Source organism: Myotis brandtii, unplaced genomic scaffold, assembly GCF_000412655.1.
Source record: "Myotis brandtii unplaced genomic scaffold, ASM41265v1 scaffold46, whole genome shotgun sequence".
Taxonomy (NCBI): Eukaryota; Metazoa; Chordata; class Mammalia; order Chiroptera; family Vespertilionidae; genus Myotis; species Myotis brandtii.
In genome coordinates this window covers 6215661-6236395 of record NW_005367587.1, presented here as the reverse complement: position 1 = coordinate 6236395, position 20735 = coordinate 6215661, and the positions used below count along the sequence as shown (strand labels likewise).

Genomic DNA, 20735 nt, shown 5'->3' with positions numbered 1-20735 from the left:
CTCCATAAAAAATACCTTTGGATGAGGATTAAAAAAGAATTAGGGCAACAAAAAAGAAGAGATGGATTTGGCCACCTTGAACACAAGAGCACTTTTCCAAGAAATTAACAGAAAGAGATGGTTCTTTCTTAAATCTATAAATGGAGATTAAGGAGCAATTCATGACGCCAGTATAAGAAAATCCTGATCATACCTCTTCCCATGGACGCAACAAATCTACAGCTATACTCTATATAATAAAGCCTAATATGCTAAGCGTTCGATCGTTCGTTTGGCCGTTCGACCAGTCGCTATGACATGCACTGACCACCAGGAGGTAGATGCTCCAACCAGTAGGTTAGTTTGCTGCTGGGGTCCGGCTGATCAGGACTGGGTGAGATGGGCCGGACATGCCCTGGAGCCCTCCCGCAGTCCCTTCCCGGCTGGCCAACCTCCGGTGGTCCCTCCCTGGCCAGCCAGTCCCAATTGGCCCTGATCGAGACTGGGCGAGATAGCCTGATCGGCCCTGATCACCCCAATCTGAACTGGGCAAGATGGGCAGGACCTTCCCACGGTCCCTCCCCAGCCCCGATCATGCACCATTGGGGTCTCTCGGTGGCCTGCACCCTCTCACAATCCGGGACCCCTTGGGGGATGTCGGAGAGCCATTTCAGCTCAATCCCCACAGGCCAGGCCAAGGGACCCCACTGGTGCATGAATCTGTGCACCGGGCCTCTAGTAGAGAATAATTTCTTCTGACAAAGATCTGAAAATTGGATGAACAAAGCCTCTATAATGAAAGATAAAAGAGCAGCCTCAAGATGGGCAAGAGGCAGAGACAAGGTCTTACAAAAAAAAAAAAAGAAGAAAAAACACCACACCCCAGCTGTAGGTATCCACACTTGAGAGGGATCCTGATCCTGTACAGAAGAGACAAACTCCCAAAACACCTGGCTTTGAAAACCAATGGGGAGTATGTCTAGGAAATGCATAGAACTGTAGAAAACAGAGGACCTGAACTTGAAGGACTTGTGTGCAAACTCACTTGCCCTGAGCACAGTGCAAAACCACCAGTTTGAAGAGTACCTAAACCATACATGAAGGAAACCTACTTACTCATCTTAAAGTATCAGCCACAGAGAAAGAAAACTGTTGGAACTTGCCCTGGGAATGGAGACAATGGTGGGCACCATTTGGAACTCCCCTTTTAATCTGTTAACACAGGTGGGCATGTCTTGCTGAGAGCCCCACCTACCCTCAGCCTGAAGCTGATGCATGCTTTAGCCAGGCCAGGTGATAGCCCTGACATGCACCATGGCAATTCAGAAGTAAGTACATACAGAGATTGAAAGTAAAGGGATGGTGAAAGATATTCCATGCAGGAAGTATATTACTATCTGTTGAGATTTGCTTCCAGGCATATCCTCCATTTGACTCAAATAAACTCTTATAAAATGTTTATTAAATAAAGAAATTTAAAAAAAAGATATTCTATGGAAATAGAAAGGAAAAGAAGCTGAGGTAGCATACTCATTTCAGAAAAATAAACTTTAAAACAAAGACTATAATAAAAGACAAAGAAGAGGCCCTAGCCAGTTTGGCTCAGTGGATAGAGCATTGGCTTGTGAACCGAAGGTTTCCTCGGTTCAATGCCAGTCCAGGGCATGTACCTCGGTTGCAGTCTCCTCCCCAGCCAGGGCCCTGGTCAGGGCACATGTAGGAGGCAACCAATTGGTATGTTTCTCTCACATTGATATTTCTCTCTCTGTCTTTCCCTCTCCCTTCCACTCTCTCTAAAAATCAATGGAAAAATATACTTGGGTGAGGATTGAAAAAAAAAAAAAAGAAGAAGGGCACTACATAATGATAAAGAGGCCATTCCAGCAAAAAGATATACCATTTATAAATGTATATGCACCCAGCACATGAGCAACAAAATATATGAAACAAATATTAAAAGACTAAAAGGGTGAAATTAACAGCAATCTATACTAATAAAAGAGTAATATGCTAATTAGACCAGATAGACCGGACTTCTGGATGTCCTTCTGGACAAAGCCATGGCAGCTGCGAGGGACGAGGAGGGCTGGCAGCTGCGGCGGCTGGCAGTGGCAGCAGCAGTGGGGTGACGGGGGTGGTGCCTTCCCCTGATTGGCCTGGTCGCCTCCTGCAGAGGGATGCCAGACTGTGGCTTGTGAGAGGGGGCAGCAGGCCGGGCTGGGGGACCTCGCCCTGCCCCCCGCACGAATTTTCATGTACTAGGCCTCTAGTACAATAATAAAAAAGCGTAATATGCTAATTAGACCAGATGTCTTTCTGGATGACCTTCCTGATGAAGCTGGGGCTGTGAGGGAAGCCTGGGTCCCAGGTGCCAGAGGGAAGCTGGTGCTGGCAGCTGGGGGAAAGAAGGCCTACTCTTGCACGAATTTCATGCATCGGGCCTCTAGTACAATAATAATAGGGGATTTTAACACCTCACTTACCTCAATGGATAAATCATCCAGATAGAAAATCAATAAGGAAACACTGACCTTAAACAACACATTAGATCAGATGGACTTAATAGATATATACAGAACACTCTATCTAAAAGTAGCAGAATATACGTTCTTCTTAAGTGCACTTGGAATATTCTCCAGAACATCACATTAGGTCACAAAACAAGTTTTAATAAATTCAAGAAGATTGAAATCATATCAAGCATCTTCTCTAACCACAATGGTATAAAACTAGAAATCAATCACAAAAAGAAAATGAAGAAAGCACAAAAATGTGGAGATTAAGCAATATGCTACCAAATAGTCAACGGATTATCACACAAAAATCAAAGAATAAAAATAACTAGAGAGAAATGAAAACATAAATACAACACACCAAAATTTACAGAACGTAGCAAAAGCAGTTCTAAGAGGGAATTTCATAGCAAGAAGGCCTACCTTAAGAAAGAAGAAAATCTCAAACAAACAACCTAACTTTACACTTTAAGGAACTAGAAAAATAAGAACAAACAAAGCTGAAAGTTAGCAGAAGTAAGGAAATAATAAAGAAAGATCAGAGTGGAAATAATTAAATGAAGACTAAAAAGAAATTTTAAAAGATCAATGAAACCAAGAGCTGGTTCTTTGAAAAGATTAAAAAATGACAAACTTTTAACTATATGAACCCAGAAAAAAACAGAGAAGACACAAATAAACAAAATCAGAAAGAAAAGTTACAACTAATACTACAGAAGTACAAAGGGTCTTAAGAGACTAGTATAAACAATTATATACCAACAAATTGAACAATCCAGAAGAAATGTCTACAAACACACATTCTTTCAAGACTGAATCATGAATAGATTGATTACTAGTAAGGAGATTGAATCAGTACTCAAAAATTTCCCAACAAACAAAAGTCCAGGACAAAGATAGCTTCACTAGTGAATTCTATCAAACATCACAGAAGATTTGATACATATTCTTTTTAAACTCTTTCAAAAAACTGGAGAAAAAAAATTTAAGAGGAGGGAACGCTTCCAAACTCATTTAATAACGTCAGCATTACCAATATTGAAACCAGACAAGGATACTACCACCACCACCACAAAAAATTATAGGCCAATATTCTTAATAAACATAGATGCAAAAATCTTCATCCAAATATTACCAAACTGATTCAACAATACATTTAAAGGATGGTACACCACGATCAAGTGGGATTTATTCCAGGGATGCAAGGATGGTTCAACATGTGCAAATCAATCAATGTGATAATCTACATAAACAAAATAAAGGATAAAAATCATCTTATCTCAATAAATACAGAAAAAGAAACTGACAAAATTCAACATCTATTTATGATAAAAACTCTCAACAAAGTGGGAACATACCTCAACATAACAAAGGCCATATACTAGTATAACAAACCTACAACTAACACCATACTCAACAGTGAAGATTGGAAAGCTCTTCATCTAAGATCAGAAACAAGACAAGGATGACCACTCTCACCACTTTTATTCAACATATTATTGGAAATCCTAGCCACAGCAATTGGGTAAGAAAAATAAATTAAAGGCATCCAAATAAAAAAGGAAGAAGTAAAACTTTCACTATTAGCAGATAGTATGGTAATACAGTGTGGGGCAAAAGTAGATTTACAGTTGTGAGTATGTGAAACACAGAGTTTATCTGTAGTATTATTTATTAATTATTATTTTCCGTATGAACAACTGTAAACCTATTTTTGCTCCACATTATATAAAGAAAATCCTTTAGATTCCACCAAACAAACAAACATTAGAATAAATAAACTCAGCAGAGATGCAGTATACAAAGTCAATGTACAGAAATGGGTAGCATTTTTATACACTAATAATAAACTATCATAAAGAGAAATTAAGAAAATAATCCCATTTACAACTGCATCAAAAAGAATAAAATATTTAGGAATAAATTTAGTCAAGGAGGTGAAAAACCTGTACACTGAAAACTATGACACTGATAAAATAAATGAAGAAGATATAAATAAATGATAAGACATTTGCTACTCATGGAATGGACAAATTAATATTGTTGGAATGTCCATACTATCCAAAGCAGTCTACATATTCAATGCCATCTCTATCAAAATTCCAATGGCATTTTTCACTAGGGCAAATAACTCTAAAATTTGAGTTTAATAACTCATAAAAAATCCCAAGTAGCCAAAGCAATCTTGACAAAGAACAAAGCTGGAGGAATCAGTTATCTCTGTGATTTCAAACTATATTACAAAGCCATAGTAATCAAAACAATATAGTACTGGCATAAAAACAGACATAGATCAATTAAACAGAATCCAGAGCCCAGAAATTGTCCACAGATATGGACAATTAATTTATGGAAAAGGAGCTAAGAACATACAATGAAGAAAAAAGTTTCTTCAAGCAATGGTGCTGGGAAAACTGGGCACCCACATGCAAAAAAATGAAACTAGACTACTATCTTACACTATACACAAAAACTAAGTCAAAATGAGTTAAAGATTTGAACATAAGACCTGAAACCATAAACTTTCTAGAAGAAAACATAGATGGTAAGCTCTATGACATCAACAATGTTTTCATGGACCGGACTCCAAATGCAATAGAAACAAAAGTAAAAACAAATGTAAACATCAAACTAAAAAGCTTCTGCACAGTGGAGGAAATGATTATCACAATGAAAAGGCAACCTACTAAATGGGAGAAGATATTTGCAAATCATATATCTGACGAGATTAATATGCAAAATATACGAAGAATTCCTACAACTCAACAACAAAAGAACAAACAACCTGATTTCTAAAAATAGTCAGAGGAACTGAACAGACATTTTTCCAAAGACATACTATAGATGGCCAACAGGCAAATAAAAAATATGTTGTAGTTCACTAATAATTAGGGAAATGCAAATCCAAACCACAATGAGACATCACCTCACACCTGTTAGAATGGCTATTGTCAAAAAGACTAGAAGCAACAGGTATTAGAAGGAATGTGGAAAAAGAGAACCCTATACATCAAGCATGTTAAACTCACGGCCAGCAGGCCGCTGTGATTCTGACATGCTTGCTGTATATTGTAGGTAAATTGGTTTAGCCACTATGGAAAACAGTATGGAGATTCCTCAAAAAATTAGAAATAGGACTACCATATATTAGCTATTCCACTCTGGGTATTTATCCAAAGAATACAAAAATATTAATTCAAAAAGACATATGCACCCCTATGTTCACTGCAGCATTATTTATAATAGCTAAGAAATGGAGACAATCTAACTGTTCATCAATGGATGAATGGATAAAGAGATGTGGTGTAGCCCTAACTGGTTTGGCTCAGTGGATAGAGCATCAGATAGGGGTGGGCAAAATGGGTAAAGGAGGTTCAATTGTATGGTGAAGAATGATAACTAGACTTTGGTGATGATCACTTTGTAGTGCAGATATAGAATTATAATGTTGTACACCTGAAACACATGCTATATTCCAATTTTACCTCAATTAAAAATATAGATGATAGATAGATGATAGATAGATAGATAGATAGATAGATAGATAGACAGACTTAAAAGCTGTCTATTTGTTTCTTCAACTAAGTTGAAGGAAAATGCAAGTATATTATTTGGTTTTAATGCTTATTGCTCAATTTCTTACTTCCTGCTACAATGCAATTATTTTGGAACACAGATATAGTGGATTACCAATAAAACTAAGAATTGCCCAGGCAATTTCGCACTAAGTCAAACTCATTTTCAACTGAACCCAAGACATACTCATTTTAATGACTTCTCTTACCTTCCTTCATCTCTTCAGAACCAAATGCTCCTTGGACAGTGCTCTCTCTCAACCAAATGGGTCTCTCTTTGGCAGATTTCCCCTCCAGTGAGGCTCGATGAAGATCTTCTTGGTCATCCATGTTAATGACAACATTCTGAGTATATAAGTCCTCATAGGAGGGGCCTTTGGTAGCCCATGCTTCCCGGTGGTGCCCACTTGACAGGCCAGCAGCTCCAGCCGTAGTTGCTGCACGGTCTTTGCTGAATGAAAAGATTAGAGGACAGGAAGAAAAATATTCAAATCTTGGTGTTGGAAAAGGAGGGCAGCTGCCTGTCTAGCAATCATGTATATAAGCTTTAACAATGCTGAGAAACCTCGTTTATATCTCAGGGTGAAAAATGCCTCAGTTATTAGAACATCATATTTACATTTAAGTTCTTCACACTCTAGGTTAATCTGGGGTATATGAATGACTGAGGTTTTATAGTTGAAGATGTTGCAATGAGTCTACTTAGGGAAAGGGGAGAATGTTATGATGACATAATCCACTTAAAGACACTAATTGGCAAAAATCTCTCCCAGGTACTAGTATGTCTTTCATGTATCTTTCTCTACCTCTGACTGACTCTTTTGGCCCCACGTTTTTCCTTTACTTCTCTTCCATTTTTCTCTAAATGTTTCCATGGAACCTGGACTGTTGTTTTGTGTGGAGTCCTATCTCAATTTGAGCCTAAGCAATACTTCTTCACTTGTCTTTATGTCTTCTAACACTTCTCTCTCTCACAAACCATTCACTATTTTTCCTTCTCTTGGATCCTACTTTATTTCTCTTCCTCAGAACACTGTGCTTCTGGGAATACTCTGGAGGAATCTTGGGCTATCCCATCCTTCCTGTTCTCCTTCTGGGTACCTAAAGGCCCACTGCCACTGAGAGATCAACCAAAAGACTTGTATGCATGCATATAAGCATAACCAATGGACAGAGACAGCAGGAGGGTGAGGGCATGTACGGGAGTGGGGTGAGGTGAGGGGAATGGCGGGGGGGATTTGGAAACATACATAATACCTTAATAAAAAAAAAAAAAAAGCACTCTCTCCAGTTGTGCAATCCAAGCTGACCCAGTCATTTAATCCACGTCTGCCAGCTATTACCTCTAGCTATACCTAGAGCTGCTTAAAAACTGTTCTTTCCCCTAGTCTTTGTACCAGTTATTTGCTGTTGCCCTCTGAGTCTAGGCTTAGTAGGTGTCTCTCTGTACCCAATGCATCTATTTGTCTTGCTACATTTTAAAGTCTTATGCTACACTGCAAATAACTGGTTTCTTTCTGCATTCATCATGGTATTTTTTGAACTATTTACTATGTTTGTCTCAATTTAATCCTTATCTGGCCCTAGTCATTCTCTTACCATCTTCTACCTATTCCGATGTCTTCTAAAAGGCTGTGTCACTGCACTCACTATAATCTGACTCTGCTTACTCTGGTGTAAATTGGCTCTCTGAATTTTAGTCTCCCTCAATCACTCACTTTTCTTTCTCTTCTCTTCTCCCTTGGCCTGATCTGTGTTTATGTTTATGTACTTATTCTACATCCTGAGTCTCTCTTCTCTCACCCAGAATATCTCTTCTGTCCTCAGCCAACATCCTTACCTTGTTGTGTTGAGCCTGCTCTATATGCCTGTCTACCCCCAAGTGTATCTCCCTGAACTAGCCATGTGCCTTTTGTCTCTCTCCATACATTAAATGTTTCTCTAGCTCTGACCTGGCCAACTACACCTCTGTCCTTTTCTGTGCCTTCTTCATCCAGACTCTTATTTTATTTTATTTTTTATATTTTTATTGATTTCAGAGAGGAAAGGAGAGGAAGAGAGAGATAGAAACATCAATGATGAGAGGGAATCATTGATCGGCTGTCTCCTGCATACCCCCTACTGGGGATTGAGCCCGCAACCTAGGCAAAATGCCTTTGACTGAAATCGAACCCGGGACCATTCAGTCCGCAGGCTGACACTCTATCCCCTGAGCCAAACCAGCCAGGGCAGATTCTTAAATGGTTTACTCACTTTCCCTGAAGCTACTATTTCTCTCTGTATAAACTTGAACACATAGCTTTCATCTAAGCTCTATCTTTAGCGTTAACTCTGAAGGTCAATAAGTATTTAGTACTTTGAGTAGAGAAGAACAAGAAAAGTGGGGGAAAAGAACAGAACAATTAAAATATATAAATGTTAGTATAAGGATACTTATATAAGTCTCTTGTTTTCAGAACTCTATTATAGAAAATCAAGATTGGTTTCATTCCAGTTTGAAGCAGAAGAGATCTGACCACAAGTCAAACAAATTTTAAAATTTGGAAGAATATTTTTAAAATGATATTTTTAACCATGGAGAGTTGACTACACAGATTTTATTTCTACTTTCACCACAGATACAGACCAATCTAAATTATCAGCAAATGTGACACTAAAAATCTAGATGAGAGACACATAGGTTCACTCCTTCTGCATATTTAAATTTCTTCTATGGAGAGAATACACACATTTTACTTAAAGATGACAAAATGGACAATTCAGTTTTAAATCTTTTTACATTATTTAAGACATTTTAGAACTTTTAAAAGATATAACTCTTGCTCAGGAGTGTGGGAGGAATATTATTTCAAACTAAAATTTTAAAGATCTTTAAGGTGAGTGTTAAATAAGAGATGATGGAAAGGGAGAGGCTATGAGCAAGGAATTCCATTTAAGAAAGACTTGCTGGAAAGCTGGAACTGTCCATCAGCTCTCGGGTTAAGTCTACTAATTCTGCAGAGGCAGCTTCTGGCTCCTGATCTGGGGATAAGCTAGAATTTAATTGGTTACAGATCAGTAACCAAACTAACAATCATGCCACTTATTTTCTTTTTAAATCATCAGTGAATCACTGTCATCTCTGAACTCCCTTTCCACTCTACTGTGGTTTCTTTTCTTATATTTGGGGTAGGATGGCTATTGCAGATCTGTTATGCTCTGAAACAAATCTTTTAGTATAGAAAGGCTAAATCAATACCACTTCCAGGATGTTATAACCAGGCAGTGGAGCTTGTCAAATGCTTAGTAAGGCCATCTCAGCCAGGTTAACACCTTGTAACCTCGCTCAATGGTCTTTCTCTTGAACTTAGTTCTGGCTGGCACCTCCAGGTACCCCATTCTATCTCTTTTGCCTGCCTCTATTTCACCCTTTATTCCCTAGTGACCAGGCTGTTGGATAGGTTCTTTCTTGATCGGTTTATTTGCTCTATTTCCTGATTTTTCTTCATCCCTGGAGTCATCACCATTCCTAATGAGAAGCCAGGTTATTTGATACAGTGAGTTGCTAGGGCCTCTGGTGTCACCACCACTCAGACTTGTCGCTGGCATGAAGCAACGGACATCTAATAAAGATCTGGAATGGGAAGTGGACAGTGGTAAGTGGGGAACATTAGAGGTAGGACGCCATTGGTGATGGTGAATGAATACTATTGAACCCAGGGAATATCTTGATAAACAGGAAAATAACTATAGTTAGAAGAAGAAACACAAGAATAATTCATAGATAGTATTATATTGTGTTCTTAAAAACTGTAGTTACAATTTGGACTAATGTGTCCTATGAAAGGGTATACAGTAAACGCTACGCTCTTAGCTTTTTCCTCTTAGTTTAACACTAGGAGGAAAAAGAAAAGAGGTAGCATAGGAGAACACTCGCTGACCCCAATTCCCTTTTACTAGTATGCTTTTCAAAGAATATAAGCCACTTTTTATGGAATGGCAAAACTAAGGCTGAATCTGCAATTCAATTAGGACACTCAAAAGAATAGGAAGCCATAGTAAGAAGTACTAACTCACAGGAAACACATATTTTACTTCACTTTCAAGGAAGTTGCACTGAAAACTGAGGCAGTCAAGAAAGGTGTGGTTAATGTGCTTCAAAAACAAAAAAGTGAATGCTGTATTCCTTAAAGAACTTCAGCCTTCAGAACTTGGCTAGGAAAATTCAAATATCCCCAAGAGGCACTACCAATTTAGGATTAGCTGACAATTGCCTGAGTTGCAGCAGGCCTAATAAGCAGAGTGAGTAGTTGAAGTCAAACTTGACTATTTAAAGATTTTTGCCTAAGGCCCACACTTTTCTGTATTCACTACAAACAAACTTCATCACAGGCACAAGTTAATAAGACAAGTGCGACAGAGCTTGGAATCTATGAAACACTAGTCTTTAGTCTCCTAGTAAATTAGTTACCCACTCTTTCTCTTCAAAGTACAGGTAGTTAAAACAAGAGCAAGCTTAAAGTGTTATTGGTAAGAGCACAGGGACTATACTCACCTCTGTTTCAGGGCTGGTATTTCTGTGGGTTCTGGCTCAAGTATTTCATAGGCCAAGTTCACATCCTCTGTTTCCCGAAGCAAAGCATAAATGGGCTCAATTTGTTCATTAAACCTTGCCAAAAGTGTGCGTGCATCTTTTTTGGGCATTGCTGATTCATCTTCTTCTACCTCTGTATTGCAAAAAGTGCAGCGGAAAGTTCCTACAGAGAAAACAAAAGTCTCAGGTCAGGGAAGAGAAATTCTCAAGACTAGCCTTTAGCAAACTGTTTATATCTCCACTTCTCCTCTAATGTGTTATTATTAAAACTTTTAAATAAAAAACAAAAACAAAAAACTTTTAAACATACAGGAAAGTTGAAAGAGTTTTAAAATGAATATCCACGTGCTCACCATCGAGATTCTATTCATCTCTCATTTTGATGCATTTCAAATTAATTTCTAACCCCTGATTGCAGCATAGCAAACAGATTTTAATCATATTTCTAACAAACTTATACTTATTTTAACTTAAAGCCAAATTTTTTAGTTTACCAGTGAAACCTGTACCTTTTCCCAAAAGCCTTCTTTTCACACATTACATATTTGGGCCTACATTATGGAGAAAGCCAAATAAATACCTGAAACCAAGTCTCTAGTCATCTTGTACACTGTCACACGGCTATTTCTTCAAACTTGTTAACCATTTATACCTAAACAAATTTAACCAATCATTTCCAAAATTAAATTTCAAGAACCCTTTATTGTTCTTATTTCTATATCCCTCACATTCAACTTGTACCTAAATTGCACTAATTCCCTAGAAATATCTTAAGATTTTTCACTTCTACTGTAGTTTCACTAATCAAAACCACCATTATTTAGCTTGAAACAGTTTCCTAAATCTGGTCGATGGACCTCTAGGTTCTCCTCCATTTCCACGTTTTCTATGCCATCATTTTTGCAATCTCATTGCCCTGATCTAAAGTCTGTCTAGCAGCTGAATTTCTAAAGCCCACAGCATGAAATCTAAATTTCTCATCCTAACATTCAAGATCCTGTATAATCTGGCACAAAACATCACAACCAACCATAGTCCTTTACCTGTCAAGTAAATTCAAATACTTGAAAGACAACATACTCGACATTAATATTTATTATATTTTATAGTACTTTCTGTTTCTAAAATGCTTCCATGTATACTTTTTAATCCTTATATCAATCCTGCAAAGTTATGTCAGAACTGAGGCTCTGAGGAGTTTTGTGATTTGTCCAAAATCACATAGCCAGTAAAAGAAAAGTATATAAGAAAGCAGTAAACAGTGTATACAAGTTGTATTAATTATCATTAAATTTTAACTACCTTCACTTAATATGCTTGAACTGCTGCCTTAACTTAAGTATCTAGAAGAAAAGCCAAAATATAACTATTGCTGCCTTTCTAACACCCATAATGCAATTCTATAATAAACTGAAATGTACATTAGCCCAGAACAAGAGCTATATACTGTATATATAGCATAGCTGCTTAGTTGCATGAGATTTTCTAGTCATAGTCATTGTGTAATGCAACTACTTCTCATAGTTCCTGGTATCGTTTTCTGATAAATGAATTACTATATATTTAATGAAAAATTCTTATACTAAGTAGAATAAACTTTTGACTTTTTTCACTCAAAAAAAAAAAAAAGAAAGTAAAGTACATAACAGCAACTGTTGAATACTGAGTGCTTACCAAGTATTGCCGACCCTCTGAGGCTGGTATAATTATTGCACATTTAAATTTGTAAAATAAAGTGATTCTAAGGGGTTAAGTAGCTTGCTCGAGGTTATATAACTAATAATTGTGAGGAGGGGGCCAGGATTCAAACCGAAACTATTTTGCTGAAACTCACACTCTTAAACATTACAGTCTATATGACTAGCCTCAATTGGATCTCCAGTTTGGCTCTTATTACCAACATCAGAGATATGCATCCTTCATTTCTATCCCAATTTACCGGAGTATGGATCAAGAGACCATACAAGTACTTAGTGCCTGGCACATTGTAAGTATGAAAACATTTAGCTTTACAAAGTTCCATAAGTGATTGATACATATCCCTACCCTTTAACCCATCCTTCCCTGGTAAGGAATAAACAAACTAGGCATCTCTGTCTCAACACAACACTGGAGCTTACTGATATATTTCAAGTAGAATAAGCTTTTTTACTGCTTCTCACATATAAGCACTCAATACCATATAAATTCTTTGTTCATATATCCTGTCCAAAACATTCTTCATCCATCTTGCTGCTGGCCAAATGGTACCTAATCTTTTACACCTATCCCAAATAAGTGAGAGAGAAAAGCAACCTCTCACAGCTAGGAGATGGCCTAGCACAGTTAGGCTCTAATGTATTTCTATCAAACCAAATCTCACAGATCACCAATATCAGATAAGGAAGGTCCACTATGACCATGATGCAAAGCCAAGTCTGTTTGAGTAAGAGTACAGGCAAAAGCAAGGTCTCTGTCCAACCATACAAACACACACAAAAATATCAGCTAACTGTGACTACTGCTTCTTTACCAGTTACAGTTTTAACCTGACCCTGTTCTTCTCACCTTCTAGATAAGACTTATTAAGATACTCAATCATAGCCCGGCCAGTGTGGCTCAGTGGTTGAGTGCCAATCTATGAAAACAGGTGGTCACAGTTCCATTCCCGGTCAGGACACATGCCTGGGTTGCGTGCTCGATCCCCAGTAGGGGGTGTGCAGGAAGCAGCTGATCAATGATTCTCATCACTGATGTTTCTATCTTTCTCCCTCTTCCTTCTTCTCTCTGAAATCAATTAAAACATATCTTTTTTTTAAAAAAAAGATACCCAATTATAGAACTATTCCCACTACTTGACAATACCCAATCCAGAGCAAACCCAAACCACTTCCTTGAATCCTCCCCAAAATTACCTAACAAAAGCCCCAATTCTCCATCCAGCACGTTCTTACTGTGACAATCCATAGTTCCTCATGGCATGTGACTTCCCATGTTGCAGAAAGCATCAATTTACCCAACTTTGTTTACCTATGGGGTGTGTTACTGATGGTGTTTGACTAGTGGGCATCAATATAAAAATCCTAGCTTAATCAACTGGACAAGCATCCTATTTACCAAAATAAAGACAGGAAGAATAAGTTTTTTTTTCTTTGTGGTGAAAAGATATAAAGTTACTTTAAATATCTGAATCTTCTTTACCCATTGGTTATCAAAATGGATGAGTTAGAAGCCAACTTATTACAACTGCTCAAAGCTCAAAATTGAAATGTAGATTAGAAATTCTAATGAGAATCAACAACATATAGGTAGTAACTGAAATCATAAAGTAGATGAGAATTTCAAAAGAGATTAAGGAGAGTGAGAAGCATACGTAGTCAAGGCATAAACCCAAGGAAAGAAGAATCCTTAATACAGAAATGGTACAACCAGAGGGATAGTATGGTATTTCAAGGGAGAAATGGTTTGGTGTTAATTTCTCAAGGTAAAAAAGAATGGAAAACTAGCTTCTATATTTAGTAACAAAGGGTATTAGTGACCTTGGCTAGAGAGGTTTTAGTTGGTATGCTATCTTAGATTATTTTCTAACTATTCCAGGTTACCTCAGCTTCTTTTCTTCACAAAAATAGAATAGAATCCATGTGGGAGTTAAAAAATAAATCATATAAAATAAGGTCTAAATCCATTTTCAAATACCTGCTGAATTAAAAAGAAAAAATGCTGATGTGGGACTTACATTAAATGTTGAAAGATGGGCACTTACAAAGACTGTCAATGAAAACTAGAGAATACTGCAAAAAAGTTATGAAATTCAGTAGTTTTCTAAATCTTAAAGAAACCCTATTCCACAAGTGAAGAAGTAACTAATATCTATACATATAAAAGCCTAAGCGACCATCTGATCATTTGACCAGTAGCTATGACGTGCACTGACCACCAGGGGGTAGACACTCAACGCACAGGCATGGAAACATGGAACAGACTGATGAATCTCAGAGGGAAGAGGGATGGGGGGAGGGCAGGAAGAGATTAACCAAATATCTTGTATGCATACTAGAGGCCTGGTGCATGAAGTCGTGCACAGATGGGGTCCCTCAGCCTAGCCTGCGGGGATCACGTCGAAACAGGCCCGGTGCATGGATTCGTGCACCGGTGAGGTCCCTTGGCCTGGCCTACGGAGATCGGGCCGAAACCGGCAGTCAGACATCCCCGAGGGATGTCGGATTGCAAGAGGGCACAGGCCAGGCTGAGGGACCCCTAGTATAAGTATAAAAGCAAGTGCTCCAACTGAAGCACAGAAAGACAACTAAGACAAAGGGCAACACTATAATCCTCTCAACCTATGTCTTCAAAGCATTACAAACTGGCTCCTCAAAGTCTTGCACCAGGCACACTTTGCTACAGAGCCTTTGTACTTGCTGTTTCCTCTGCCCAGAATGCTTTCCCTCCAGATAGGTGAGTGGCAAGTCTCCCTACTTAGTTCAGTTCTTTACTCAAAAGTAACATCAATGAGGCCTTCCCTACCAACATTACCTAAAATTTCAATACGGTTCTGTCCTCCTCTTTTCCTTAACATTTATCACTATCAAACATGTTGTTTTATTATTTATACAATTATTTATCATTAAAAGTATCATGCTATACCAACTTTTTTAAAGCCCTCCCAAATACCCCATTTCTCTTTTGAAGGCAAGATACATTAAAAACTTCAGCTTTAAATAAACAAATAAACGCGCTAGTCAGTGTTGCTCATCCACATAAGATAGCAATGCTTTTATTTTGGGAAAAGAAAGAGATCACTGTTAACATCATCATTTGATAGAAGGGCAATCTCAGAATAACAGTCCTTTAACTTGAATAAATTTGGTTTGTGGGGAAAAAAATAGAGGGGGGAAAGAGAACATAGTATATAGTCATAAGGGACCTGAATTCTAGCCTCACCCAGGTAACTTTCCAGATTTGGGTTTAATTTAGATGAAGATTTACCAAGAGTTACTTGTAGAAGGGCTCATTTTCAGTTCTAAAAAGAGTGGCTTACATATTACTGTGAAAAATCTAAGACTTTATCCTTCTTATAAGCTAACAAGTTATCCTACCAGTTTCATGGATGTTGGAGAAAGACACAAGACTCCTAGGTCAGAGACAAAGAACTTTATTAATCAGGGCAGTAGCAGTAGTCAGTTTTGTGACAGTTCTGTAAGCCCCCAATTCCCACAGGGTGACACAAAGAGAGCCAGGTAACAATTGTACATGCAGTGGGTTATGTTGCAGGAGAGAAACCCTGAGGTTAAGGAACCCAAGTTTTTATAATGAGCATAAGCATGCCTGTCCTTTGCTCTGAAGGCTGATACTATGCTGAACTAAGCAAACATTCTCTGAAGGAAGACTATTACTTTTTAATTTTATTTTTCAGTTACAGTTGACATTCAATATGCAATACAGCATAATGGTGAGAGTATCATACAATTTACAAGGTGATCCCCCAATATTTCAAGTACCCACAGGGCAGCATACATAGGTATTACAATATTATCTATAATAATAAAAGCACAATATGTAAATTGACCAAACGGCCGAACAGCGGAACCGCCCAGATGCCCTTCCAGCTGCCATGGATGCAAGAGATCGAGGAAGCCGCCACAGCCAGCAGGCGCCGGGGCTGCAAAGGCCTACTCCTGCACAAACTTCGTGCATCAGGCCTCTAGTTTACTATATTCTCTAAACTGTACATGCCCATGACTATTTTGTAACTACCAATTTATTCTTCTTAATCCATTTATCTTTTTCACCCAATCCTCCAAACTCCCTCCCCTCTGGCAACCCTGTTTGTTCTCTGTATCTATGAGGCTGTTTCTGTTTTGTTTGTCCATTCATTTTGTTCTTTAAAGTCTGCATATAAGTGTAGTCATATGGTATTTGTCTTTCTCTGTTTGATTTATTTCACTTAACATAATACCCTCTAGGACCTAGAGTCTAGGTCCATCCATGCTGTCACAAGTAGTAAGATTTCACTTTTGTTTTCATATATATATTTTATTGATTTCAGAGAGTAAGGGAGAGAGAGATAGAAACATCAATGATGAGAGAGAATCATTGATCGGCTGCCTCCTGCACACCCCACACTGGGGATCGAGCTCACAACCTAGGCATGTGCCCTGACCGGGAATGGAACGGTGAACTCCTGGTTCATAGGTCGATGCTCAACCACTGAGCATGTCAGCTGGGCAGATTTCATTCTTTTTTTATGGCCAAGTAATATTCCATTATATATATATACACACATACATATAACCACCACTTGTTTATTGACTCATCTATTGATGGGCACTTGGGTTGCTTCCATATCTTGGCTATTGTAAATAACACTACAGTGAACATAGGGGTGCATTATCTCTTTTAGAATTAGTGTTTTGGAATTCTTCGGATATATACCCAGAAGTAGAATTGCTGGGTCATAAAGCAGTTCCATTTTTAATTTTATGAGGAACCGCCATACTGTTTTCCATAGTGGCTGTACTAATTTGCATTCCTACCAAGCGTGCATGAGTGTTCCCTTTTCTCCACATCCTAGCCAACACTTACTTGTTGTTTGTTGATTTATTGATGACAGCCACTCTGACTGGTGTGAGGTAACATCTCATTGTGATTTTAATTTGCATTTCTCTGATAATTAGTGATGTTGAGCACCTTTTCATATGTGGGGGAAGTCTATTTGTATTATACTGAACAGCAAGCAAGTTTGCCCTTTGCTTTGGAACAATATCTGTATCTTCCAAGGCTGCTCACTATATAAATATCCTTGAAAAAGGTAGTCCGGAAAAAAGGCAGACAGTACCTCTACTTGCAAGACATGTATAACGTGTGAGAGACCCATGGAGAACTGTCTGTCTCCCAACAATTACTATGTCTGGCAAAAAATACAAGAGGAAAAGTTAGCCTGACATCTCTGAATCCTATATTTATCACAAAACACAAGTTGTAAACAAGAAGCAGCCTGTCAAAAGCCAGGTCTAAGAAGAAAAATAAGAAATTCTATATTTTTCTGGAAAATGACTTAAACTAGTTTAACATAACAGCAGCATTTTTATAAACTTCACTAAACATTAAAAAATGCAAATAAGCTTTTCCCAAATCAGCGGTGGGGGTGGGGAACTTAGCAGACACTATGTACAAAGTACCATTCTACTGAGTGAGTGGTGGTAGAACACAAATAGAATCCGTCTTCAAGAAACTTCAAGTTTAATAGAGATGAAAGGTATCTGGAGATATGGTATGGGATCAGTGAAAAAATAAAGCACATAAATATTTTGGAGTTAAAAGAAGGAACGTGACTTCTAGCAGTGAGGAAGGTTTATGGAGAAAGTGTGCCTTTTGAGGTAGACTTTAGAAGAAAAGTAGTTGTTAGAGATCAAGGAAACGGGGAAGAGAATGGGACATTCATCATAAGAGAAGTAGGTAGTTGAAAATAATGCTTAACCTGCAATTTCAGTCTACTAAAAATATAGTCATCAAAAAGAATGGTAAAAAAACAGAATTAACAGGATTAAACTACAGTGTCCATAAATATAAATGGGTCTTGAATGCCAAACTTCATTTTGATTTTACTTTTTAGTAATAGAAAAGTGATTGAAGGATTTTGGGAAATAATATGAGGTCATCAAAACTAATATTTATAGCCGGGCTGGTGTTGCTCAGTGGTTGAGTGTTGACCCATAAACCAGGAGGTGGAGGTTCGATTCTGATCAAGGCACATGCCTGGGTTGCAAGCTCAATCCCTCTCTCCCTCTCCCTTCTTCTCTATGAAATCAGTAAAAACTTATTTTTAAAAAACCAAAAACTAATATTTATAAACAGTGATCTGCCTTAATGGCTTGAAATGGTCTTCCAATAAGTCAGTGGTTCTCAACCTTCCTAATGCTGCAACCCTTTAATACAGTTCCTCATGTTGTGGTGACCCCCAACCATAAAATTATTTTTGTTGCTACTTCATAACTGTAATTTTGCTACTGTTATGAATCGTAATGTAAATATCTGATGTGCAGGATGTATTTTCATTGTTACAAATTGAACATAATTAAAGCATAGTGATTAATCACAAAAACAATATGTAATTATATGTGTTTTCCGATGGTCTTAGGCAACCCCTGTGAAAGGATCGTTCGACCCCCAAAGGGGTTGCGACCCACAGGTTGAGAACCGCTGCAGTAAGTCAACTGGAAGTTCTTGACTGAGTGTTTTCATAAAAATCACTAGTGAAATTTTAATTAATACCCAGGCCCCACCCCAGAGATGCTGATTCAGTAAGTCTGGAGTAGGGCCCAGGAATATAAATTTTAAAAGTTCCACAAGGAATTCTAATATATACATACCTTTGGTGGAGAGCTGCTGTTAAGTAATCACTATGATAAATATCCCCACTCTTCTTGTAACTGGATCACTTTGCACTAAGTAGTATGCACAGAATATACTACTCAAGCATGAGAGAAAACACTAAAATTGAAGCTCATAGTTCTTTGTGGTCTTCCCCTTCCCACACATAAAACCAAGTAGGCAAAAACTGGAAACAGCAAATCCAAGCCAAGGAGAATGTGCAAGCTACATCCAAGCATGTGGCAGCAGGGAGAAAATGAAGGCTACAAAGATTCTTTAGGCAAAGCTTGACAAATGATAGGATTAAAAGAAGAAAAAAGAAACAGTTCAATGATAACATATTTGTTTGATCATTTACATTCACAAACCACAAGACAACTAAGAAGGCTATTTCACAAATATTCTCATTTGTTCATCAAGTCTATGTCAATAGTATTATCGAAATCTAACAAAAGAGGGAATAAAGACTCAGAAAGGTTAAGTTTACTAGGTCATAACTTAAAAACAAAAATCACTAAGCCTGGATTCAAGTACAAATCTTTCTGACTCAATAATTTATTAATTATTGTATTATTTTCCAAACAAACAACTATAAACCTACTTTTGCCCCACCCCATATATAGGCAACTCAGGGACAGCCTTTTCTGATATAGCAATGAATAAGCAAAGACATAAAGAACCAGTTATAGGGATATTTGGGCAAAAGGAAACAGCATGTAAAAAGGCAAGCAGCCCTAGCTGGTTTGGGTCAGTGGACAGAGCATCAACCTGCGGACCAAAAGGTCCCAGGTTCGATTCTGGTCGAGGGCAGGTACCTTGGTTGCAGGCTCCTTCCCCGCCCAGGCCCTCGTTGGGGCTCATGCAGGAGGCAACCAATCAATGTCTTTCTCTCACATCAAAGTTTCTCTCTGCCTTCCCCTCTCTCTAAAAAAAAAAAAAAAAAAAAAACAAAGGGAAAAAATATTCTCAGGTGAGGATTTAAAAAAAAAAAAAAAGAAAGGCAAGTAGAGCCCAGCCGGTGTAACTCAGTGTTTGAGTGTTGACCTCTGAACCAGGAGGTCACAGTTTGATTCTCAGTAAGGGAATATTGAACTGGGATGTGGGCTTGATTCCCAGTGGGGGGTCATGCAGGCAGCAGTCAATCAATGATTTTCTCTTATCTTTGATGTTTCTAACTCTCCCTCTCCCTTTCTCTCTGAAATCAATAAAAATAAAATAAAATAAATTTTAAAAAGGTAAGTAAAGGCACACCTAGTGCATGCAAGACAGAAATAAGATGGTCAGTGAGGCTGTTGTGGAGTGACATGGGAGTGGTGGAAATAAAGCCTCAAAATGGGAGGTAAGGGTAGATAAAAGACCTTATAAATTCTGTTAAGTACTTCAACTTTTCTGAAAGGAGAAGCCTTTGGAGGGTTTTGGAAAAAAAAGAGTGACATAACCTGATGTGCTTTTTAGAAGGGTCACTGGCTGCTGTGACAAATAGTTCATATGAGCAACAAGAGTGAAAGTAAGGAGGCTATCTAAGAATAGTGCAAAATCTAAGCAAGAGATAATGGCTTACATAACTTTTCTGGATAATCCTATGAAAAAAAACAACTGTAAATAAACTCACCCCCACTCAAAAAAGCTTCCAGAATGGAGAACAGTATGGAGTTTCCTCAAAAAACTAAAAATGGAACTCCCATTTGACCCAGTGATCCCACTTCTAGGAATATATCCCAAGAAATTAGAAACACCAATCAGAAA

At 38.0% G+C, this 20735-nt stretch overlaps 1 protein-coding gene and 1 long non-coding RNA gene across 2 annotated transcripts in view; one reads left to right on the top strand and one right to left on the bottom strand.

Annotated features, from left to right (window-relative positions):
- Positions 1-20735, bottom strand: part of GTF2E1 (general transcription factor IIE, polypeptide 1, alpha 56kDa) — a 44647-nt gene that overhangs the window by 6378 nt on the left and 17534 nt on the right. Inside the window, exons 3-4 of the mRNA XM_005875355.2 lie at positions 10602-10803; positions 6277-6518 (exon numbers count right to left, since the gene is read on the bottom strand). Coding sequence (XP_005875417.1) covers positions 6277-6518; positions 10602-10803 — 444 coding nt within the window. The remainder of the gene's footprint in view (positions 1-6276; positions 6519-10601; positions 10804-20735) is intronic.
- Positions 1-20735, top strand: part of LOC106727655 — a 139727-nt gene that overhangs the window by 101843 nt on the left and 17149 nt on the right. The window lies entirely within an intron of this gene.